The sequence below is a fragment of the Accipiter gentilis genome, chromosome 12, assembly GCF_929443795.1.
Source record: "Accipiter gentilis chromosome 12, bAccGen1.1, whole genome shotgun sequence".
In the NCBI taxonomy this organism is placed as follows: domain Eukaryota; kingdom Metazoa; phylum Chordata; class Aves; order Accipitriformes; family Accipitridae; genus Astur; species Astur gentilis.
The window spans coordinates 21,051,909-21,071,553 of NC_064891.1; the positions used below are offsets into that span (position 1 = coordinate 21,051,909).

The 19,645-nt window shown below is 37.6% G+C and overlaps 1 protein-coding gene across 6 annotated transcripts in view; it reads right to left on the reverse strand.

Annotated features, from left to right (window-relative positions):
- INPP4B (inositol polyphosphate-4-phosphatase type II B) overlaps positions 1–19,645 on the reverse strand; it is a 345,020-nt gene that overhangs the window by 166,456 nt on the left and 158,919 nt on the right. For all 6 annotated transcript variants that reach the window (XM_049814712.1, XM_049814711.1, XM_049814713.1 and 3 more), the window contains 2 exons: positions 19,339–19,457; positions 17,361–17,477 (listed from right to left, as the gene is read on the reverse strand). In XM_049814712.1, coding sequence (XP_049670669.1) covers positions 17,361–17,477; positions 19,339–19,457 — 236 coding nt within the window. The remainder of the gene's footprint in view (positions 1–17,360; positions 17,478–19,338; positions 19,458–19,645) is intronic.

Below are 19,645 nucleotides of genomic sequence, written 5' to 3' on the forward strand. Positions count from 1 at the left end.
TAGAGTCTGAAAAAGGTGCTGACAGATTTCTTCAGGCAGCTTTAAAAGTGCCTAAGTAGGTACAGGAAGACTAGAAGTACCTCAAGCACCTAAAGATTGGAAAATTGGATGCCTAACTTGATTAGAATCCATGCAGCAGCCCACTGGCATCTTTAGGTATATAAGTACCTCCAGTATGAATATCTTTATAAATTCAACCCGTAAGTCTTAACATAATCTTCAGCTACAGTGAAAGTTCTAATATGGAGGGGAAAAAAAAGAAAAGAATTTAAAACTCATGTTTGATTCCTAAAAAGCACCTAAGACAATCCAGTACCATTCCAGACCTTTCAGATTTTTTCCAGTCCAGCGTATAAGCAGCAACAGTCTAAGTAGGTTAGCTGCATTCTCTGTTAAGGGAATAACTTTGTCATACAGGAAAACTGCACTCCTCCCTACCCCCCCACCCCAATGTGGTATAGCTATGCTAAAACACAAAAAGTAACAAAGTGACATGAAACAGAGCCTGTCACAAATTACACAAATCTAAAGGTGAACAAACATTAAATAAGAATCAACTCTCAGTCTTCGCAGCTGCCAAGTGAACAAAAAATATTCAGTGAAATCCACGCCAAAAAGTTCTTTTTGTTCAAGGGTAACATGTCTTGTGCTTTAAAAGACAACCTAACAAGGTAGGACCATAAACAGAGACTGCCACAAACTATAAAGCCACTGAAAAGAAATTGTTATTTTTAAAGCACTTCTCAGAAATCTAGACATTTGCCAGCACACCAGATAAAGCTCACTAAAATCCTTCTGTGAAGTTTTTAGCTCCTCTGTCAAGTCTTTAGAGCTGCTGCTTCTGCACCGCCAGCTTCCTGCCACGCTGGTTGCCCCAGTGCAAGCTGCACTAGTTGAAAAGGGCCCCTACACCACCAGAAGGTGCTGGGCAGGCCATGGCAAATCACGTTTGATTCACTATTGAGCTAACTCTCCAAGTTTCTGAAACTGAAAGATAGGAACTCCAACAGCAAGCAACATGAGCATATCAAAAGTTCATTAGGAATTTAACAATTTCCATGAAGATCAGTGAGGCATCCATCCTTCTTTTTCTCTTTGCTTTTTTTTCAACAAATTCCCTTTCAGTTCCAAATAAGGACAGACTGCTGATTAAGTATCCTGTTATTTCTGAAAATACTGGATTCAAATATTATTTCTAGAGACATAATTAGGTAAATTTTCACATACACCTACAGTACAGAAAGTTTTCATTAAGAAGAAATTTTCAGGCTTAAATTACATCCAGAGTTCAATTCAAGCCCTATAAAAATACTAACAGCTCCGAGGAAGGAGGGAATGCAACTTGTACTAACATACTGCAAATGTCATTTTCCGTCATAAAAGCTACTGCAATTACTGTTATCTTTAAGACTGCCAGGAGAATTCAGTTAAAGAGAAAGTCATTGCTCATTCTGCAAGCGTTTTACTTCAATAAATCCTTGCTCATCGTGAGGATTTACTCCCAAAACAGAAGTCCAGTTCCCTGTGTTCTGGCTACGTTCTTGATTCAAACGGCTGTACCTCCCTGTCAAAAGCCTCCCAGTACCTTCAGTAAGGTATGACTTCAGCTTTTATCTTCCAAGCAATGCAGCAGGTTGCCACCTCTTAGTCAAACAGTTGTGAACTCAAGAGGTGAGTACCTTTAACTTAATTTTAATCGTACCTCTCTCTACACATAGAAACTACGTTCACACGTGGCAATAGGGTCCGTTTCCCTGGCGCAAGACTGTCATGCGGACACACCTTCTGCTGGAGGTCTGACAGCATACCAAAGACAATGTCGCAGTTCGCAAAATACTTCTGAGAGTTTTCCTAATAATAACAAGCACTGCACGTGAATCTGATTTACTGATATGTGTACAGATGTGGTTAGGTCTCTTCAACAGAAATTCTAATGGATTCACCTGCTTTCCACAGCGTAAGCACACTAACCCATGCTACAGACAGGCTTGTCCAAGCTCCGAAGCTGTCCAAAACAGACCAAGCATAAAGAGAAAAGCACTATGGGCTTTTCTCCAGACACCCCCCTGCACTGAGTAATTTCTGTGTAGCACTTCCACTTTAAGCCCGAGTTAGAGCTTCACTGTTAGAAGCAGTGTGGGCAGGAGCTGAAGGGCCGTGCAGATCACGGGTTCAGCATCCTCCAGCTTACTCCAGAGACATTTCATTCTCTTCCAGCCTACATATTATATATAAGGATTTACGCAAAAATGCGTACAGAAAGCTTGCCATCAAGAGGCACACACAGAGACTGCCCTCTTGGCAAAACTTTGCAATGGCGCTACACACAAGATAGTGTCATAAGAACAACCAAAATTACAGATAACGGTTATATCTTCAACATTAAATCAATTACTTGCTGCCATGAGGCTTTTATTTTAAAAATAGGAAAATATGCATGTGGATTTGTGCAGACTAACAGGGCAGTCACTGTCCTTCCCTGCACAAATATTTTCCTTTCAATAAATTGCTGCAAGTTAATATTCATCATCAAAATATTCTGAACACAGTAACACTTTCACAGAACCCCACAAGAGACAAGTGGGAGCACTCAGTACATGCTGCAAACAACTCTGTGTTTGAACCATTACCACCAGAGAAATACTGCACTCGCACACCACCTCCACTTTCAGATACAGACATTAGAAGAAAGGATTGATTAACAAAACTGGTAGAAGCTAACCAGATGTAACAACAAAAGCCCTACCTCAATTTTCTTTTCTAAAAATGGAAAGGTGGAGGAAAGGCAGTTAACTTAATTAGTGGTTACAAGGACCATATAGATTTAGAAATAGAAAAAAGCACTAACAAATAAGTAAATAAAGATACCTGATATAGTAGCCTACATTTCAGCTTTTTTCTTTAAACATCCTGAAGAAACTATGCCTCGAAAAGTAGCACCTTTTCTAAAAGACTGCGTGACTATAAATACATGTGTACAAGTTCCTTCTGTATACATAGGAACTGTTCTATTAACATGTAGTAGACCTTCAGTGCTATTCAGAATTTCAATACAGACTGTTTTCATTTTCCTTAGGATTTTGTTACTATTGACTCTACAAACAACATACTGAAAAAAGTCAGAGCACTAAACAGCACATACTGCTGACCACGGGGGACAAACTCCAATCATTTCACCCAGCTTATAAAATAAACCACTTAAACAAGATCTTCTCGGTGATCTGAAAACTGGGAGAAGGAGGTAGAGATTAAAAATGAACAGCTTAAGCCCTCTTCTAAACATAAATTCAAAGAACTTCATGTAAACACATGCACCTTTCAGAATTTCAACCTTCTCCCTTACAAACACTATTATTGCTCAGATACTAACCTATACCCCAGGTTGCAAGCAGCACCCCACCCTCAGACTCCCCGCCAGGCCAAGCTCCAGAAATTATGCCATGTGGAAATTTTGACTCGCCCAGACAGCGAGACCTGGCCAGTTTAAAGTACCATCAGGCCAAAGATCTTACTAGAAAGAGTCCCTTTCCCCCTAAAAGCATCCCCCCAACAAAACCAAACCAAGACAAAACCACTTCAAGAGAAATCAAACATACAAGGTGAACATTCTTGGGCCTTTTTTTCAAACACGTGAAGGCTGCTTTGTCTAGTATCACCTTTTAAAACAGGTTTAATTTCATGGAAGACAAGCAAATAAATTAACTTTAAAAATTTGAGAAAAATCAAATGTCCCTCCAAAAACACTACATATTTCAGGAAGGTGAGGTATTGTTACAGGTGAATGGTCTTATAGCATCAGCATAGACTAATTTGGGAGAAAGTGTTTATCTGCTTAAAGTAAGTGCTAATAATAATGTAGTATTGTTACATCAATTCAATTGTAATTAAAATGTTTCCCTCTCTGAAAAAGGCAATTTAAATATTTCATTGAAAAACTAAGTGGTTTTAATGAAGTATTACAGGCTTTCTCTCATAGTTTGAAGGACTAAATCCAAATGAGCCATGAATAAATCGCATAAATGAGAAACCACAAATAAAATGAAATAAAGTTACTTGAAATTACAATTTTGGTGCAGGTAAGCAAAGTACACACAATTCAGTATTTTCTGAATATGTTTTTTTTTTTAAAAGATATTAAGAAATACACTTGCATAACTCATTATATTGTGCTTTCTAGTAATACCAATATATATTGGTTGCATTTTTCATGGAAAATAAAACAAACACTTTACTTACAGTTGTTTTAGCTACTAATGCTTTAAGTTCCGTGTTTACAGAGGCTGAAACTGAATTTGTTTCCGCTCCCCCAACTTTCATACTCAGCATCACGCACAAAAAAAACCAATTACAATTTATCATATTCAATGTTACTACATTAGTGACTGTGGAAGCAAATTACACTAACACCACCACTTAACCTGAAAGCCTTAGGCACAGAAGACTAGAGTGTGCAGGTATACAATGTAATTACACGAACTCTGGATTAGCAAAGCAATTGTACGGAAACACAGTCTCCTTCATTTTACCTGAGGTTTGTACTTCTATCACACAACTTCTTAGTCTTTGTATTATTCACATTTTAGCTAATTTTGTATTTTGGACTACAAACTGTTCCATCTGGAGGCTCCACAGTATTGATGGTTATTTCTCCAATAACTCGTTCCATGGCCTTACATGAGTCATTACTCTTTCCAACAGCTAATATCAACTGAATTAGGAGTTAAAGCCCACTTCAGAGATCCAGCTCTATTTGTACGCAAACAAACAAATCCAGCTCTAACTGTATGCAAACCTGAGATAGAAAGGGGTGGTCTATTTAAGCTCTTAACATACCAAAGTTTGGCCATACTTTCCACTTCAATCTTTCTGCCTCTGCATATGAGTTTCCCCACTCCCTGACACTTTCTTCCTGTCACATCCCTACTAATCTTTTTGCTTGGCCAGCGACTTCCCGTCTCCCACCCATCACGTGCCCAAAACAAATGACCTCAGCGTGGTGTGTCATCTGAGATAACAACGATGGGACTACCTTGCTACGCAGTATTAGATTGGTTCTCCAGAACACATCTAAAACTAAGACCCCGAGACTCTTCCTAGCACCTGCCTCCCAGTATGCACTTTGTGTTGGGATGTTAGTCAGACACTCACATCTCTTCTCCCAGGTTTCCAGGGCTGGATATCAGTGCAAAAGCACTACAGCATGTTACGGCAAAGCATATCTGCTCCACAGTCCAGAGATTGCCTCAGAAGCTCGTTTTCAAAATAAAGTTTACTTATTTCTAGGGCAAATTCTTGTCCTCTGGTCACTTGGTGGTGAAAATGGTAGAGAAAAACATCTACACATTCCCAAACCACATATGCTTACTTTTATCGTCTCTCAATTAGAATTCATAATAAATGTTAAAACCATTTGATAACACCTGTTTGCTTTTCTTTATAAAGTAAAGCTTTGTTTTTTATCTCTAATAAAGCTATGCAATTTGTTTCAAAGCTAGAACTTTTTCCCAGTCCCTAGACCCATATTAAACTAGTTGCCATTGCTATATAAAGTATCTATTGCATTTGATTTCAGACAGTGCAACCTCAGTTGTGGAAAGTGCCAAGGAGTCAGGATACAAAACACCTGGTCTTAAACAGCCAGGATCTACAGTGCTGAACTCCCAAAGTCAGAACCAACCACTTCCATTTTAATCAAATGTGAAGTGTAATGCTATGCAGGTTAACTTACAGCATCTCAATAAACTGCTATAAATGACAGCCACTTGCTAAAGAAGCAAAGATTTTATTGCCCCTTACATTTGTAATAATTCAAACACATCAACAATTATAACCTAATCAAAAGGGTTGTCTAATCTACACAACATCATAAGATTCACTACTATTGCATCACAGAAGCAAATATAGTAAATATAAATTTCATGACAATTTCTCTTAAAAAGGAGATTGACAATGCAGAATGTCTTACATGATTTTAGCTAAGCGTTCAGATCATGAGAGGTATGAACTGCTTTGTGTAAATAACCTGAATTTCCAGTTTTTCCTGTGTAAAGGACAGATTACCCATATTCAATAGTATTTCAATGGATATGTCCAGTATGTCTAACTAAAGGTGAAAAAAAAATTTCAGGAAATTTGAGAAACAGTTCCATCTAAGAGTTTCAGAATCACTAAGAAAACAGCATGGTCTGTCTCAGGCATACAAAACAGGCTGCACACCTAACGGAAAACTAAACTGCAGATCTGGAAAAAAGTGAACTGGCAGGAGTATGGGGGAAACAAACCAAAACCAAGGCAAATAATAGTTCGATTTTTCAAACTAGATGATGACCCCTTCACTTCTTGTTACTGTTTCTCTAACTCCTTCAATACATAGCTTGTGCGGTTTGTGGGACAATATTTAAGATAGATGCTAAAAATGCTGTGGAGCTTAATGTAACTGGAGTCAACAGGCTTTTTGTCTTCTTTGTACTGAATGTACTGCTAATTATGATGTTTCACATGTCTAAAAACAGACATGAAAACTTTAAGCCCTCTGGTCATTCCTACAGGAGTCTGTTCTCGGGGCCAGTGACCTACTACCTGAGGAACACTCTAAGAAAGGAGCAGGGAAAAGGAATCCACCACCGTACTACTACAAAATACTCCATACTAGGGCTAATTCTAAATCAAGACAGATTTATCCACCAGGAGGATTGCTAACTACTAAGGCCAAGGTTGTCTTAATGGACAATGAAACTCTGGACACAAGTCTCACACCGTATTGCACATACACAGAAAAAGTCTTTCAGGAAGCCTCTCAGTGGAACAGGGTAAATGTACCTATACTTTAATTTATACTGCAAGGACAGTCTTTCTTCTGTCATACCCCAAGCCTGAAAGCCATTTGGGCACAGTTAATTATTCAGAAACTTCCTTGTCCCAGGGGTGATGTTATTTCAGAACAGGGTAGCTATAATTGGGCAGTAACTGTCCAGAGCTTCCACATTCAGAGATAATTTCTTGAGCAAGAGCCTTGCAATTACTTCTTTTTGAAAAGCTGCCAAGTTATTCCCCAGGAACAGCAGCAGTGAGAATCTATAGCTATAACAAATCAAGGACCTCCATGCTCGATTTCACTAAGGCAGCTGTGTGTCAAAATCCAAGCCTTCCAAGCATCTCAAAAACGTACTGACTGCTGCCTTCTACAGCAAATAAATCCCATTTGTTCCACGACACAGATTTTCTGTCAGGAAGCAGACAATTCTGTCTGAAGTAATCTCAACAGAGAAATGGTCTTCTCCCAACCCAAACTTATGGATCTGCATTTTAAGACAAAACGGATCCATACAGCTGCTCATGGTACAAATGCTGTTGCAATCAAAGCAATTAATTTTTACCTCTCAAGGCATTCAGAAAAAAGTTTAGTACTCTTGACCACTTCTGACACTCGCAGTAAAACTTCAGAAGGGGAAAGCAGGGAACATAAAACTGAGGAGCTGTGATCCAATGCTGCCTCTGGTCCTGCTCCATATTTTGGTGGAAGTAGAAAAGATATAAAATTGCTAAATAGTAACACCTGCATAATTTTGTGCTAATAGATCCAAGAGAGATATGGTAGTACACTCCACTCCTACTCTACAGAGATCCAGTGATTTTCTTTCTATCGCCTAACAACAATGCAGTGACAAATGCCCACAGTCTTACCATAGAACCAAAAACCTGAGCGATGTAGACAACCATATGTAACAGTGAGACTCAAAAAGTAAGAAGACTTCAGCCTCCACCAGAAATAATTGTACATATCAAGACAGACCAATGTAACACACACATTCTCCAAAAATTTTCATCTTGTCTCACAAGAATACATACACTAGAATTGGTGCAAACATACTACTCCTTGGTGTGTACGACAACATGCCTGCTTATCAACTTGTAGACAAAATGCATTTGTCTAATTTCTCTCCAGTGAGACCCCTCTGAATTTCACTTGAAGATGGCTCAGGTGTAAGTTTTACAGTCAAAACTGACAGAACAGTCTTCGCTAATTGGTATTTTTGGTTTTGCTCTAAACTAAGCTACCTTGATAGCTCTATGAACCATTGCAGTGGTTATGTTTTAAATGCCATGCCTTACTTAAATATGCTGAAGCCTGCAGAGAAAGCTGGGGAAGAAAAACAAAACCAGGAGAAGGAACCATAAATAAAATAGAAAGCCATAGAGTTTCCTACTCTGAATTGGAGGGGGGTTGGGAGAAAAAAAAAAATGAAATCTTATTAAAGTGGTTTGGATAATTGTGACTTGCAGCTTTTCCATTTCACATTAGTGAGACTGCATATATGACAAAGGATTTAAGTATAAGACTGCAAGAATAAACATCAACAGCTGCATGGTACTATAAAAATCTTCAACTATTCTTGCTTTAAAAATACCATGACTGTGATGAAAAGAACTCCAGGGAAAGAAAAAAATCCACCGAATTCTCAACACCCCAGAATGCTGAAAAAAACCCTACCAAAAAGACTAAATATAATCATACCTAGTGTCACTGTCCCAGTGACTCCTTGGTAATGATCCACAACCTCATCAATAAGTTATAAATTCAAGGTGACGGAAGTCAGTTTACTCCTCAGTGAAAGGAAATCTCCCTCATTTACCCCAAAGTGCCATAATGCTACAAAACAGCCGATAGTCTGTTCAACATAGTAACTGCCTTGTACACTGAAACCTTGAGTTCAGCCATTGATGTTCATAATGTTCATTCACATTTGTGCTGTTGAGATTTTGACAGCAGTAAATTTCACACTAAATTTTGACCATGCTACAGACTATATTTGTCCTTCATTCTCCTGGCTTTCCAGCCATTAGTTAGCAAGCTGCAAACAGTTTCTTAAAAACCTGCATGTTAGAAAGCAGGTATTTTTCCCTCCCTTTATGATCATACAATCCATGGTGAACAGGACAAAACAAAGAACAGATCAAAACAGAATCCTCATTTCTGGCATGAAGAAAGCTAAGCATGGAGAATTTCAGCCACATGGGAATTTGTTTCCGTAATATACTGCATAGTGATTACATAAAGAGGCTTTGATTACTGTAAAATTCAATGATACATGCATTTCTAATGTCATTGGAATTCTTAAATGATTACACAAGCCTTTCATGTTTATTCATCAAATATTTAAAATACAGCATAATATAAAACATTTAACTAGTTTACTTTGAGAGCCATTTACTACGGTCTTCTAACAAAAACTTGCTCAAGAAGATAAATTCTCACATTACATCCAATGCATACAATTCTTACTTGATTTTTAAATAGAATTATTTGCTCAGCTTCATAAGTACAAAATTTCAAATGCAAACATTTACTGGTACAAGCACATCCATAACTGTAAAGAACATTTTTATGAGACACATGGTAGAGGGAGAAAAATCTGTTCTAATAGATTGAAAACAGAACAAATTCAATTTCCCAGAATACACACCACAAAACTTTAGAAGAAAAATCTGTTTCCAAACTGGTTTTGAGTGCCTGCTTACACAAAAGCAAGAGCAGACTTACCACTGTTCCATATACATTTCTTTTTATCCTTTCAATTCTCATGGCATCTAAATATACTAAATATTATGAAGAAATATTTTGGCACTGAAGGACTAGATTTTAAATACACTGTACTTTGTATTTTACATCAGTATTCATAAGTGTCTTTCTATGAAGGGAGATGGTTGAGAATATAAGACAAAATATGTTTGATTTTCAAGATGCTAAAAAAATTAAGATAAAAATATAAAATAAAAATCAAAATAATTTCAGGAAGTCACTGAATTATTTCCATTGGTACTGAAACGGGCTTTGAGAAAAATGGAAATTCCTTAGTGAGGATTAAGAGGTAGAAGCTACACTATCAACATTTATTTTCCTTTTTTTTTCCCAATATTTAATACAGTTTCTAGAGGTAATTCATTTCTATTAATGTACAATTTTGGCTGCAAGTAAAGAAGGAGGCATGAACATCTTTTTCCTGTAGTATAATTAGTTGTAATAGAAAGAACATTCTAAAGCCTTATTTGACAAAAGCACATGAAAACATGAAAAAGTAAACACAAGTTCACAGCTGTGATTTTTCAAGGAGTTCCATGTATCCACTTAAAGTTAGAAGTACTTCTACATCAACAAGAGAGGCATCCATTTGGGGGATTATTTTCCAGGTAAAGAAACTATCACAAATGAGTTCAATAGGCAAAAATAGTTTTTTTCCAGTTTCATACTGGAAAAAACATTTTCTTAAGCCTTCAGCTTTTTTTTCACCTGCAGGAAGTGTTTCTCCTTTATAAACTACCCATCAACCGTAGATAAACATGTCAACTGTTGTGTGTATAATCATCTTAAGTAGCTACAGCTAAAGGCAAACACATCACTATTTTCTTGAACGTCAGTTCCCCTTTTGTACATTTTAGAGTTTGTGCTGGTGCGATGGGACTAACTGATCATTCACCTGACAAAAAAGGAAAATCACGTACGAGAACAGCCAAATCTTATCCTTTGAGTCATTCAAGCGTTCCCATGTTGCTGCATTTAGTACAAGGAAATGCTTCATGCTTGCAGTGCCTGGGCTGCTGGGAGCACCAGCCGCCCCTCCCGAGAAGCCGTTCCTCCAGTGCCTTCTCCAGGGGATGCCTGGATCAAAGGCACTGGGAGAGAAAGCAGATCAACCTTTTGAAAGGACAGAAGCATATTCTTCAACCTGAGGACCATGTTTTTACAGCTAGGTTGCTCCACACCGACTAAAGCTAGGAAGCATGGTGCCATGCCCTTCTTCCTCTATTCACTGCAGCATGCATATTCCAGAAGAAAACATCCCAGCCTTCTGAACTAGGCACGTGCCCCTTGAATCCTAAAAGTCGTCATTAAAAATGATAGGGCACCTTGGATTTGTTTGACTATTCTGGTGTGCTCAGTGCTGGTCTAGTGAGGGATGGAGCAATGAAGGATATCTATGAATATGCATATACAAGGTACTCAGGGAAGAATGCTACATCTGCGAGCTTTTTGGACAGTGCTACAGAGATTGGAACAATCATGCCTATGTTACTGAAACCCTTAGCTGGTTAAAATAAAATCTACAGGAAAATGTCACCATTTACTATTTGGTTCCCTTATTTCTAAGCAATTTCCAAGGCAACCCTTTACATTTTACAGAACACAATTGGTCTCATCACTATGTAGTTTTACAACAGTTTTCCAAAAAGTCAGGTCTTAGAGCAAACCTTTGCCTGATGCGAGGCAGCAGTAGCACTTGATTGACAGAGTAGGTAGAAAAGGAAAAGAAAATGGAAAATTAATGAACAGTCAACTACAACTTTCCCTGAAGATACAGCAATAGGGAGGAGTTTGCCTCAATTAGGAAAAAAAAAAAAGGGGGGGGTAGGGGGTAAGAGGAAAGCTGAGAAGAAAAGTAGGATGCTTTCAAAGAGAGAAAGATTTTTGCAAAGCAAATCCTCCCATTGAATTTTCAAGGGCTAGGCGCAAAGAGCAGTAAGGCTACAAATGGACTTTAAGTCTATACCTGTAACTTTCTTGGCCTTGACACTTATCCCCAATTCTCTTACTGATACACTAAGATATATGAAACCTTATTATACCCTCAGCCACTTCAAAGAAAGATTTTATTTCAATATAAACTCAAATGAAAGTCAGCAGTTTGAATTTCCCTTTATGTATCCAGACTTTTAAAAATACTGAGAAAGACTGACAATAACGCTTTAGGTGGATTCCACATGCACATGCTCAGAAGAATAAAAAACATTCCCCCCCCCCCAATATCTTAATAATGGCATTTAGTAAGAATATATAGTTTGATGCAAAAGGAAAACTAAATCTAGCATCACTCATATATTTGTGAAAAAAAAATTTACATGATTTTGAAAAGAAACATGAATATCTAAAGCTTTGTTGCAAGTAGTTCTGTGGGTAGGACCGTGGTACTGTACCGTACTGCTCTATTAAGAAGAATGAGATAATAAGAGTTTCTAATTTAAGGCAATATTTCTCTACAAATCCTGCAGAGATGACAGTGAACAGAACTGAGAAAAGGAAGAATTTGAAGTGCTCTTTCTTTAAACACAGTAGAGTACTTCCAACACTGCTTCAAGTTTTAAAGAAAAAAACCAAACAGCTTCAGCAGTTTTAGTGTTCACAGGAGTGAAGGACTAAGCACTCTGGTACAAGCAGAGTGCAAGCAGGTGATGTGCAAGCTTTCACATTTATCTCTGCTAATACATTTCACATACTGCTCCACAGCATTCCTGCTATTCAAGCCATGGGCCTCTTCAGCAGAGATGGCAAACCACACTAAACTGCATGGTGGTTTTGTGATACAGATCGATGCCCACAAGGCAATGCAGAACACTGTCACTTCAGATTTGGCTTCACAACTGAACTCAAAATGCCTCTTTCATGACAGACAGTCTTTATTTCTCACTTAGCCCAGTATAATGCAGTTTTAACAGGGATACTTGCAATATCAAGAAACACACGAAGGAAAACATTTTGCAAATTTTCATTCATAGTGAGCAAGTTTAATAGGTGATGCAAACCTCAACAGTTAAAAGATACATAATTCGAAGCCTAAACAATCCAAAACTGTCACTATAATGCTTGTTCCCATATAAAAAACTGGACTTCTATCCCTAATGCTCTTAAAATTATCTAATTTATCTAATCTTATTCTCAGTATTTCAGAGAAAAATTGGGACGTAACCAATGCAAGACCAGACTGTAGAATGTGTAATATTTCAACTGCCTTGTATATGTCCAGGTTCTCTTTTCTCTCAAGAGATCGCATTAGAGTGGCTGTTTATATCTTCAATATCACATGTGAATTCCAGTAGCTACGTCCATCCAAAGGAGATTATATCTACCTGCTGGTCTAAGATAAACAGCAAAAACATCTGTTAAATCTCTAGCCCTAGCTGGTATATGAAGTCTCTGCTTTTGAAGCTTCTTCTCAAGCTTCCTGGTTTCCATCTCCTTCTACAAATAAGAGGAATCGTGAAAGGGTGATGCAGAGACCAGATAAAGCTGTCACCAGACATGGAGAGTTGCTCAGAGTGCTCTGCTTCCAGCACTTCTCCGTGTGTGGATCTAAAGGAGGCAGCCTAACTCACTGCGTGTCATACCAGAACATTACAATAGTGCTTACCTCAAGATTTTGTCATATTAAAATAAACACAATCCCATCATACAAGGTGCAAACATTTTCAAACCCACTTTACAGACAGAAAAGTTGGTGTAGTAAGACTTTAAGCTGGAAGTGTAACTGCATTAAATGAACACAAGTCACATGTAGATGCAGCAAGAGAAGAACCAGTCTTGGAAAACAAGCAAACAAAAGCCTCACTATAGCTAAATATTATGGCACTTGCCTAAAAATACAGCCACAGTGCTCTACACAATGAAGTTCAGAACACTTGCTGCAGGACACAAGTGCATATATTCTAAACACAGAACACAAAGACTGCTGCCTCCCAACTTAGTCACTAGGTATTCTGGCCTCTTAATGTAACACAAATTCATCTATTTTATATTTTCTGCAGGTCTGTCATGTGGCAGTGGTACCTAACTTGTGCTAAGTACTATTTTCAAAGAGAATGAATCCAGCTTCAGCTTTAGAACTTGCTAGACCAAACTGGGCAAACCTGCATGCTTATAAGAAAGATAAGAATAGCACGCCTGTGCAAAAGGAGTACAGAGGTAATATTAACAGCAAATGAAGCACTAATTCTGATAGTCCTGGACAATGACTTAAAGAACAGGTGCAGCCCCACCATTACAACAAAACCCAACTATCTAAAATCTTAAAGACAGTGCAGCTCAAGCCAGTGAAACAAATTTGCTCGTGGCAATATGGGAAGAAAATCTTTGTGATGTAGAAACAGATTTCACTGTATGTTTTTCAGAATATGGCATTACCCACTGCTTTGTATGCGTGGCTTCACTGGATATATTTAAATTATATTTCTTAAACACACTCTATTAACTTCTTTATTCCAAGTATATCAAAGTAAAGTAGGAATAGCATAGTCTTTATTAGAAGTTTCTATTTACATGAAAAATTACAGTAACCAATCACCCTAACTTAGGAAGGCTAGCCAAAACAAAACAAAAAAAACCACCAAAAAAAAGTGTTTCATTATATTAAAAAGCCTCAATTACAGAAAGCCTGACACAGCCAAGATATAATTATAATCAACATCAGACAAGAGATGTAAAAAAAGTGAAAAGTGCAGTTAGAACATTCAGTGTGTCAAGCACAGTGAATGTGATACCAGCTGCACAGCACTTTAATATAATTAAACTGCACTTCTTATATAATGTAAGTTAAATGACAGGCAAGAGTGAAGTTAACTATCTGCTTTCTGGTACAGGAATGCAAGCATTGCAAGTTTATTTTAAAATCTTTTTAAAAAGAGCAGCACAAGTAGCATGTCAGCAGTGCCAAAAAAAATTTTGGTTGTCTCTCACTGGTGAGCATCCCCTTTCACTTTAGCATTATGACCTATGTGCACAAACGAAGCAGTATTTAATTACTTTTGTATTACAGTAAAAATCCATTGGATTTGAAAATGAGACCTAATTATCTTGTATCAACAGAGGCAGGTTTAGGCAAAAAACAAGAAAATGCTTTACCCTGTGACGTACCCACTGCCCTTTCCCCACCTTCTCTACAGTCTTCTATTTGTAGCAGTAAAATCATGCTGAGTTTAATTAATGCACAAAATTCACTTCCTTTAGTTTCATTTTAATTACAAGAGAAATGAGAAAAGAATAAGTATACATTTGTGACGAGATATTAGCTACTCTGAATTGGTTAACTGAAGTAACTAGGAGTACTATAGCCCTGATAGTGTAGGAATTCTTATTACTGTAGCTTTTTGCCCAATTTCTGCGAAATATTTTGCAGTCAGGTCCAGGGCTTATTCTGCCACAAAAGCTCACTTGTATGAGCTGGTGAGTGGCCTGGAAGCACAGCCTAGAAGAGCAGAGCATACCTAACAGCCTTGGATTCCCCTCCACCCCCAAGTGGATTACCTGTCTGCTTGGAAGAATGGTAGGGCTACCTGTTGCCGCAGTTTTTGAGGAAAAAGAAAGCCAGCTTTGTTGTAGCCTGGATAATCAGAACTGTGAAGCCGCAGCACTTGGAACAGGCTTAGTGCCAAAGGGACACATACCACTTCTCAGGTAATGAAGCAAGCATTGAAGTCTGTGCCACTGCAGCTATGCTGGTAAGGGTATCAAGCTATAGCTCATTTAAACCTGACTTTTATGAATCTATATACACCTCCAGACTCAAAGAAGTCACCTGAATTAAGAGAAAAGTGTGATGGCTTCCAATTAGAGGAAAGAAAGTCAAGCCATTTGTTCTATCGTTGCTGATACTCTAGGATATAAACAGAAGTCCAAATACTGCCACAAATGAAGTCGCAACCTTGGTGGCCCGGGGTGATTCACACATGCTGCAGCCTACCTTGATTTAAATCTTACAGCTTATTTAATTTTTTCTTACCTACATCCAGTTTTAAAACAGCTGAGTATTACAAAAGACTAAATATATGTAAACCAGAGATGGGATTAACATTTTCCCCTACAAAAAGGTACTATAAACTACAGATCTAGAATGTTTTACATAGGAACTACACAAGTGGTATGACAAAAGAGAAAGGTATTCTCTTGTGACTTATCAGCTACCTTAATGGGATTCTCTAGGAGACACTCTAGTCCTGTACTACAATTGTAAGGACAGTTATAAAAAGTTCTTACAATTTTGCAAAAACTTATCAAGTTACATTAATTCTCTAGGCTAGATCTTGTCCTGTATAAGAGGCAGTACAGAGGTCTGCAACTAGAAGAGTGCTAGTACAGGGACAGCTCTATGAATCAAGTCCACTTTTTTCACTTACAGATAGGCTATTTTTTTTTCCATCATCTGTCAGTCACAAGAGAAACTGGAAGGGAAAGGACAAAGTCAAACTCCTTTCATACAATTCCTGTATCTGTGCATGGGTGGCAAGTCTATTGAATAAACAGCAGATCCCATGTTAAGTCTCTGTAGTCTAAACCATAACCAAAAATTAAAACATACACATTTTAAAAATGTGCGTACATGCTTCTTTCCCAGTTATTCTTAAACAGAAAAAAATACCTTAGTCTACAAACTGAAAGGAATCCAGATTCTATGTCTAAAATACATTCCTGTTAAAGGGCACAGTGAGGAGACAGATCCAACCTGTTTGCTCACACAGGTCCAAAATTTAACCAAACATATCAACTATTTTCTACCTGGGGAAAAAAAAAAAAAAAATCAGAAGTCTTCTAAACATATAACTTTACTCATGTAAGCAGTTCAAAGACATTTTCAAGTTGTAAGGTATACCTTTAATTTCCTTCTTAGGGATAATGAACACATATACAGTCATGACATGAGCTTGCACGGTCTTTAAGCATACCAGGGGCCAACTACAGATATGTAAAGAGCAATTCAGCTAATTAAATACAGGTGTGAAGGGCCATTTTTGATGCCCAAGAGAAAACTCTCAGCTGGACTCCAGCTGCCACAGAAGAAAAACACAGATCTCCCATAGGTCCTATGATATCTTCTAGCTCTGTAAGGCTGTCTTAGATCACCTGGAGCACATAAAATGGCACTCACCATCTATATTTGGCAGTTAAATCACTCAAACAGTCCCACTGACCTCCATACATCATCTCAAGTGAGTAACTGTTTCTCAGCGTAAAAAGCTGACAGTGTAACCAAAAGCGTACAACATTAGAACCCAAAATGATTCACTTTTACCAGTGACACAGAAGATCTTGGACCCTTACAAATCGATAATAGTAGCAGCCACAGGAGACCTGTATGTATCACCACGCAAGAGTTTAAAATAAATTGTAATTATCTCTCTCAAACATCAGGTTACAGGCTCTATTATCATCCTGGTTTGGGCTTATAAATAAAATATTATCAGAAATGTATTTCTGAAAAATTATTCACAGCGATGTTATCTCAGTCTATTCCGTATGTTCTCTGCTATCAAAAAAGCACACAAGAGTAATCTTTAATTTGCCAGGAATACCTGTGCTGATTCATGTAACTAATTAAACAACAGCAAAGGGTCCATCTTAAGTGCATGGTTCTCTTTCTCTCTACTCTAATATAACAACAAAAAATAAAGTACATTTTAGGTATAAGAGAAGAGCAAAACTGATTCTACATAAACCTGTTTCCCCAGTTTGCAAACTTGCTAAAGAGAGCCAAAGAAGAACACGTCAAGAAACTTAATCCTCGGTAAGATTTATGCAAGAAATGAAGCAAAGCGCTTACCGTGTCTTGAGATTTATCTTTGACATCATAGACTGTTAGTTTTATTTTAGTCTCCTCATAGATGGGGTATTCCGGTGGGAATGTCACACCAGTCAAAAACAGTGGATCTCTTGTACCCTATGTAACATGAGTAAACATTCAGTAAGGTAACAGCTGTGCAACGTGTAGTATGCCATTATAGATGTACAGAAACTGTGGACTCTTTAAAAAGAGTTAGCTTTCTACAGCAGAGATACGTGAACAGCTAAGTATTAACTAATCAGTAAGAAAACTGGACAACTTTAAAACTTTGTCAGGAAAATTTCAAAAAAACTCTCTGGAAAGTTTTTTAACTGGAAAAGATACTAAGTTCTTCTGAAACAGAGCCTAGCAACATGCTTTTAAACAGCTCAGCCACCAGGTACCAGTATCTGGAATACAACCTGTAATAAATAATCCCTTTCTTTATCCCACGATACTTTCTGAAAGTACTGCAATTTCATATTAATTTAAATGAACTAAAGATATAACACACACACACAAAAGAGATCTTCATTAGGTTACAATAAAATGTCTATAGAAATGCTATAGAGACTCCCTGTATTACATTAGGGATACTGATTTGTGGGGAGGGGATTCCAATACCCCTCTTGAGGCATTAGTGGGGTAAGATAACATTCCTGTGCTTTGTAACATTATGATTATATCTAAAAGCTGTACACAGAAGTAACTATATCATGGCTTCAGATATACAAACAATTAAATGAATCATAGAAAAGGTTGTTTGTAATTTCTAATGTTAATTATACTTAATTTCCAAAGATTACCAGGCTAGTACCCTTAAATTTTCTATTAAATAAAGGATTTTGCATAATAAATGCAATTTCTCTTGAAGAAAATAACTTTTCTGTGCCCCTGCCTCCCCCTCCCCCAAAGCTTGACTATGAAGCTGAGAGCCTTGACACAACAAATTCAGAGATTTATTCAGATCTGGGACATTGTGTTAGGAAATGCATCAACTTCTAAGAAAAAGGAAATACATATATATATATATATATATTTTCCATGTTCTGCACAACATCATTCCAGATAGTCTGCAATGAAACAACCTGATCAGATATGAGGTATTTGAATTAAGCAGTTTCAGAATGGTTGATGGCTGAAACCATAACAATTTGATTAGTAGTTGGTTGACACTGATCACACAAAGAGCTCATGAAATATTTTCATTGTATTTAACAGTTAAAGCAAGTTTTTGGCAAAATCATGTGTGTGTTTACAATAAGACTTCCCTGTTTCTTAATGAGTCTCTCCGTAAGTTAAGAAAGTTACACCTACACTGCCTGCTCACACTTAATTTTCTCTGTGAACTATTTTTGCTGTTTCTGACATTGATGCTTACAGGGCAAGGCAAAGACTAGCAAAGCAGCCTCAGACAACTTTTGCTGTAATATGTGATGCAAGTTACTAATTATTTCATATAAAGTCACAGATGTTTCATACACACACTCTTTTCCCTAATTATAGAAATAGGCTAATATTTTTCAAATTGCAAAAGCATCAGGTTTCCAGTGGAAAAAATAGAACAAGAAACAGATAGGATAACAGACCATATAATACACCTATGTTCTTCTGTAATTTAGAAATACTTTATAAACTCACTGTACTCTTAATTTAGTTTTACTTTGCATTGCCTTGTCCTTTCAGGAGAGCAACTATTCCCTGTTTCATCCTAGACCTACGTTTGGAGAACCAGAGTATTCTCTATGCCTCTACTTGGAACAACAGAGCTTTCATGAAAAGCCAAGTTCATTTCTGACTGTTTATCCTGGTTAAATGCCAAGAACTACAGAACACTCTAAGGTATGCTTTACTAACTGCAAGAGTGTGCTCGTCTCACCTAAGACTATGCACTAACTTGTTTTATTTCTCATTCACTTGCTAAGGCAGAAATGAGCAATTCATTAGTCAACATGTTAATTGAATAAGAGACTCTCACCTCCACGATTTCAGTGCTTGAATACCTCGTCAAAATGTGCTCTGCTGGATGCACCACCGAGACTTGTATAAATGTATTCAGCTTCCGATCACGGGTAGCAGCCACTAGATCCTTGCATGCTGGAGACAGTACAAAATAAAAATAAAATACTCAAAAGAAAACTCTGGGAAGAGGCTGTCACAGGCACAGGACAAAGCAGACTACACTCCGGCTCCAGATTAAATCTTTAGAGACAAGTCGATTTAACACAGGAAGTCCCTTGGAAGTAACTTACAGAAATAGGAAGTCACATGCTGCAGAACTGAAC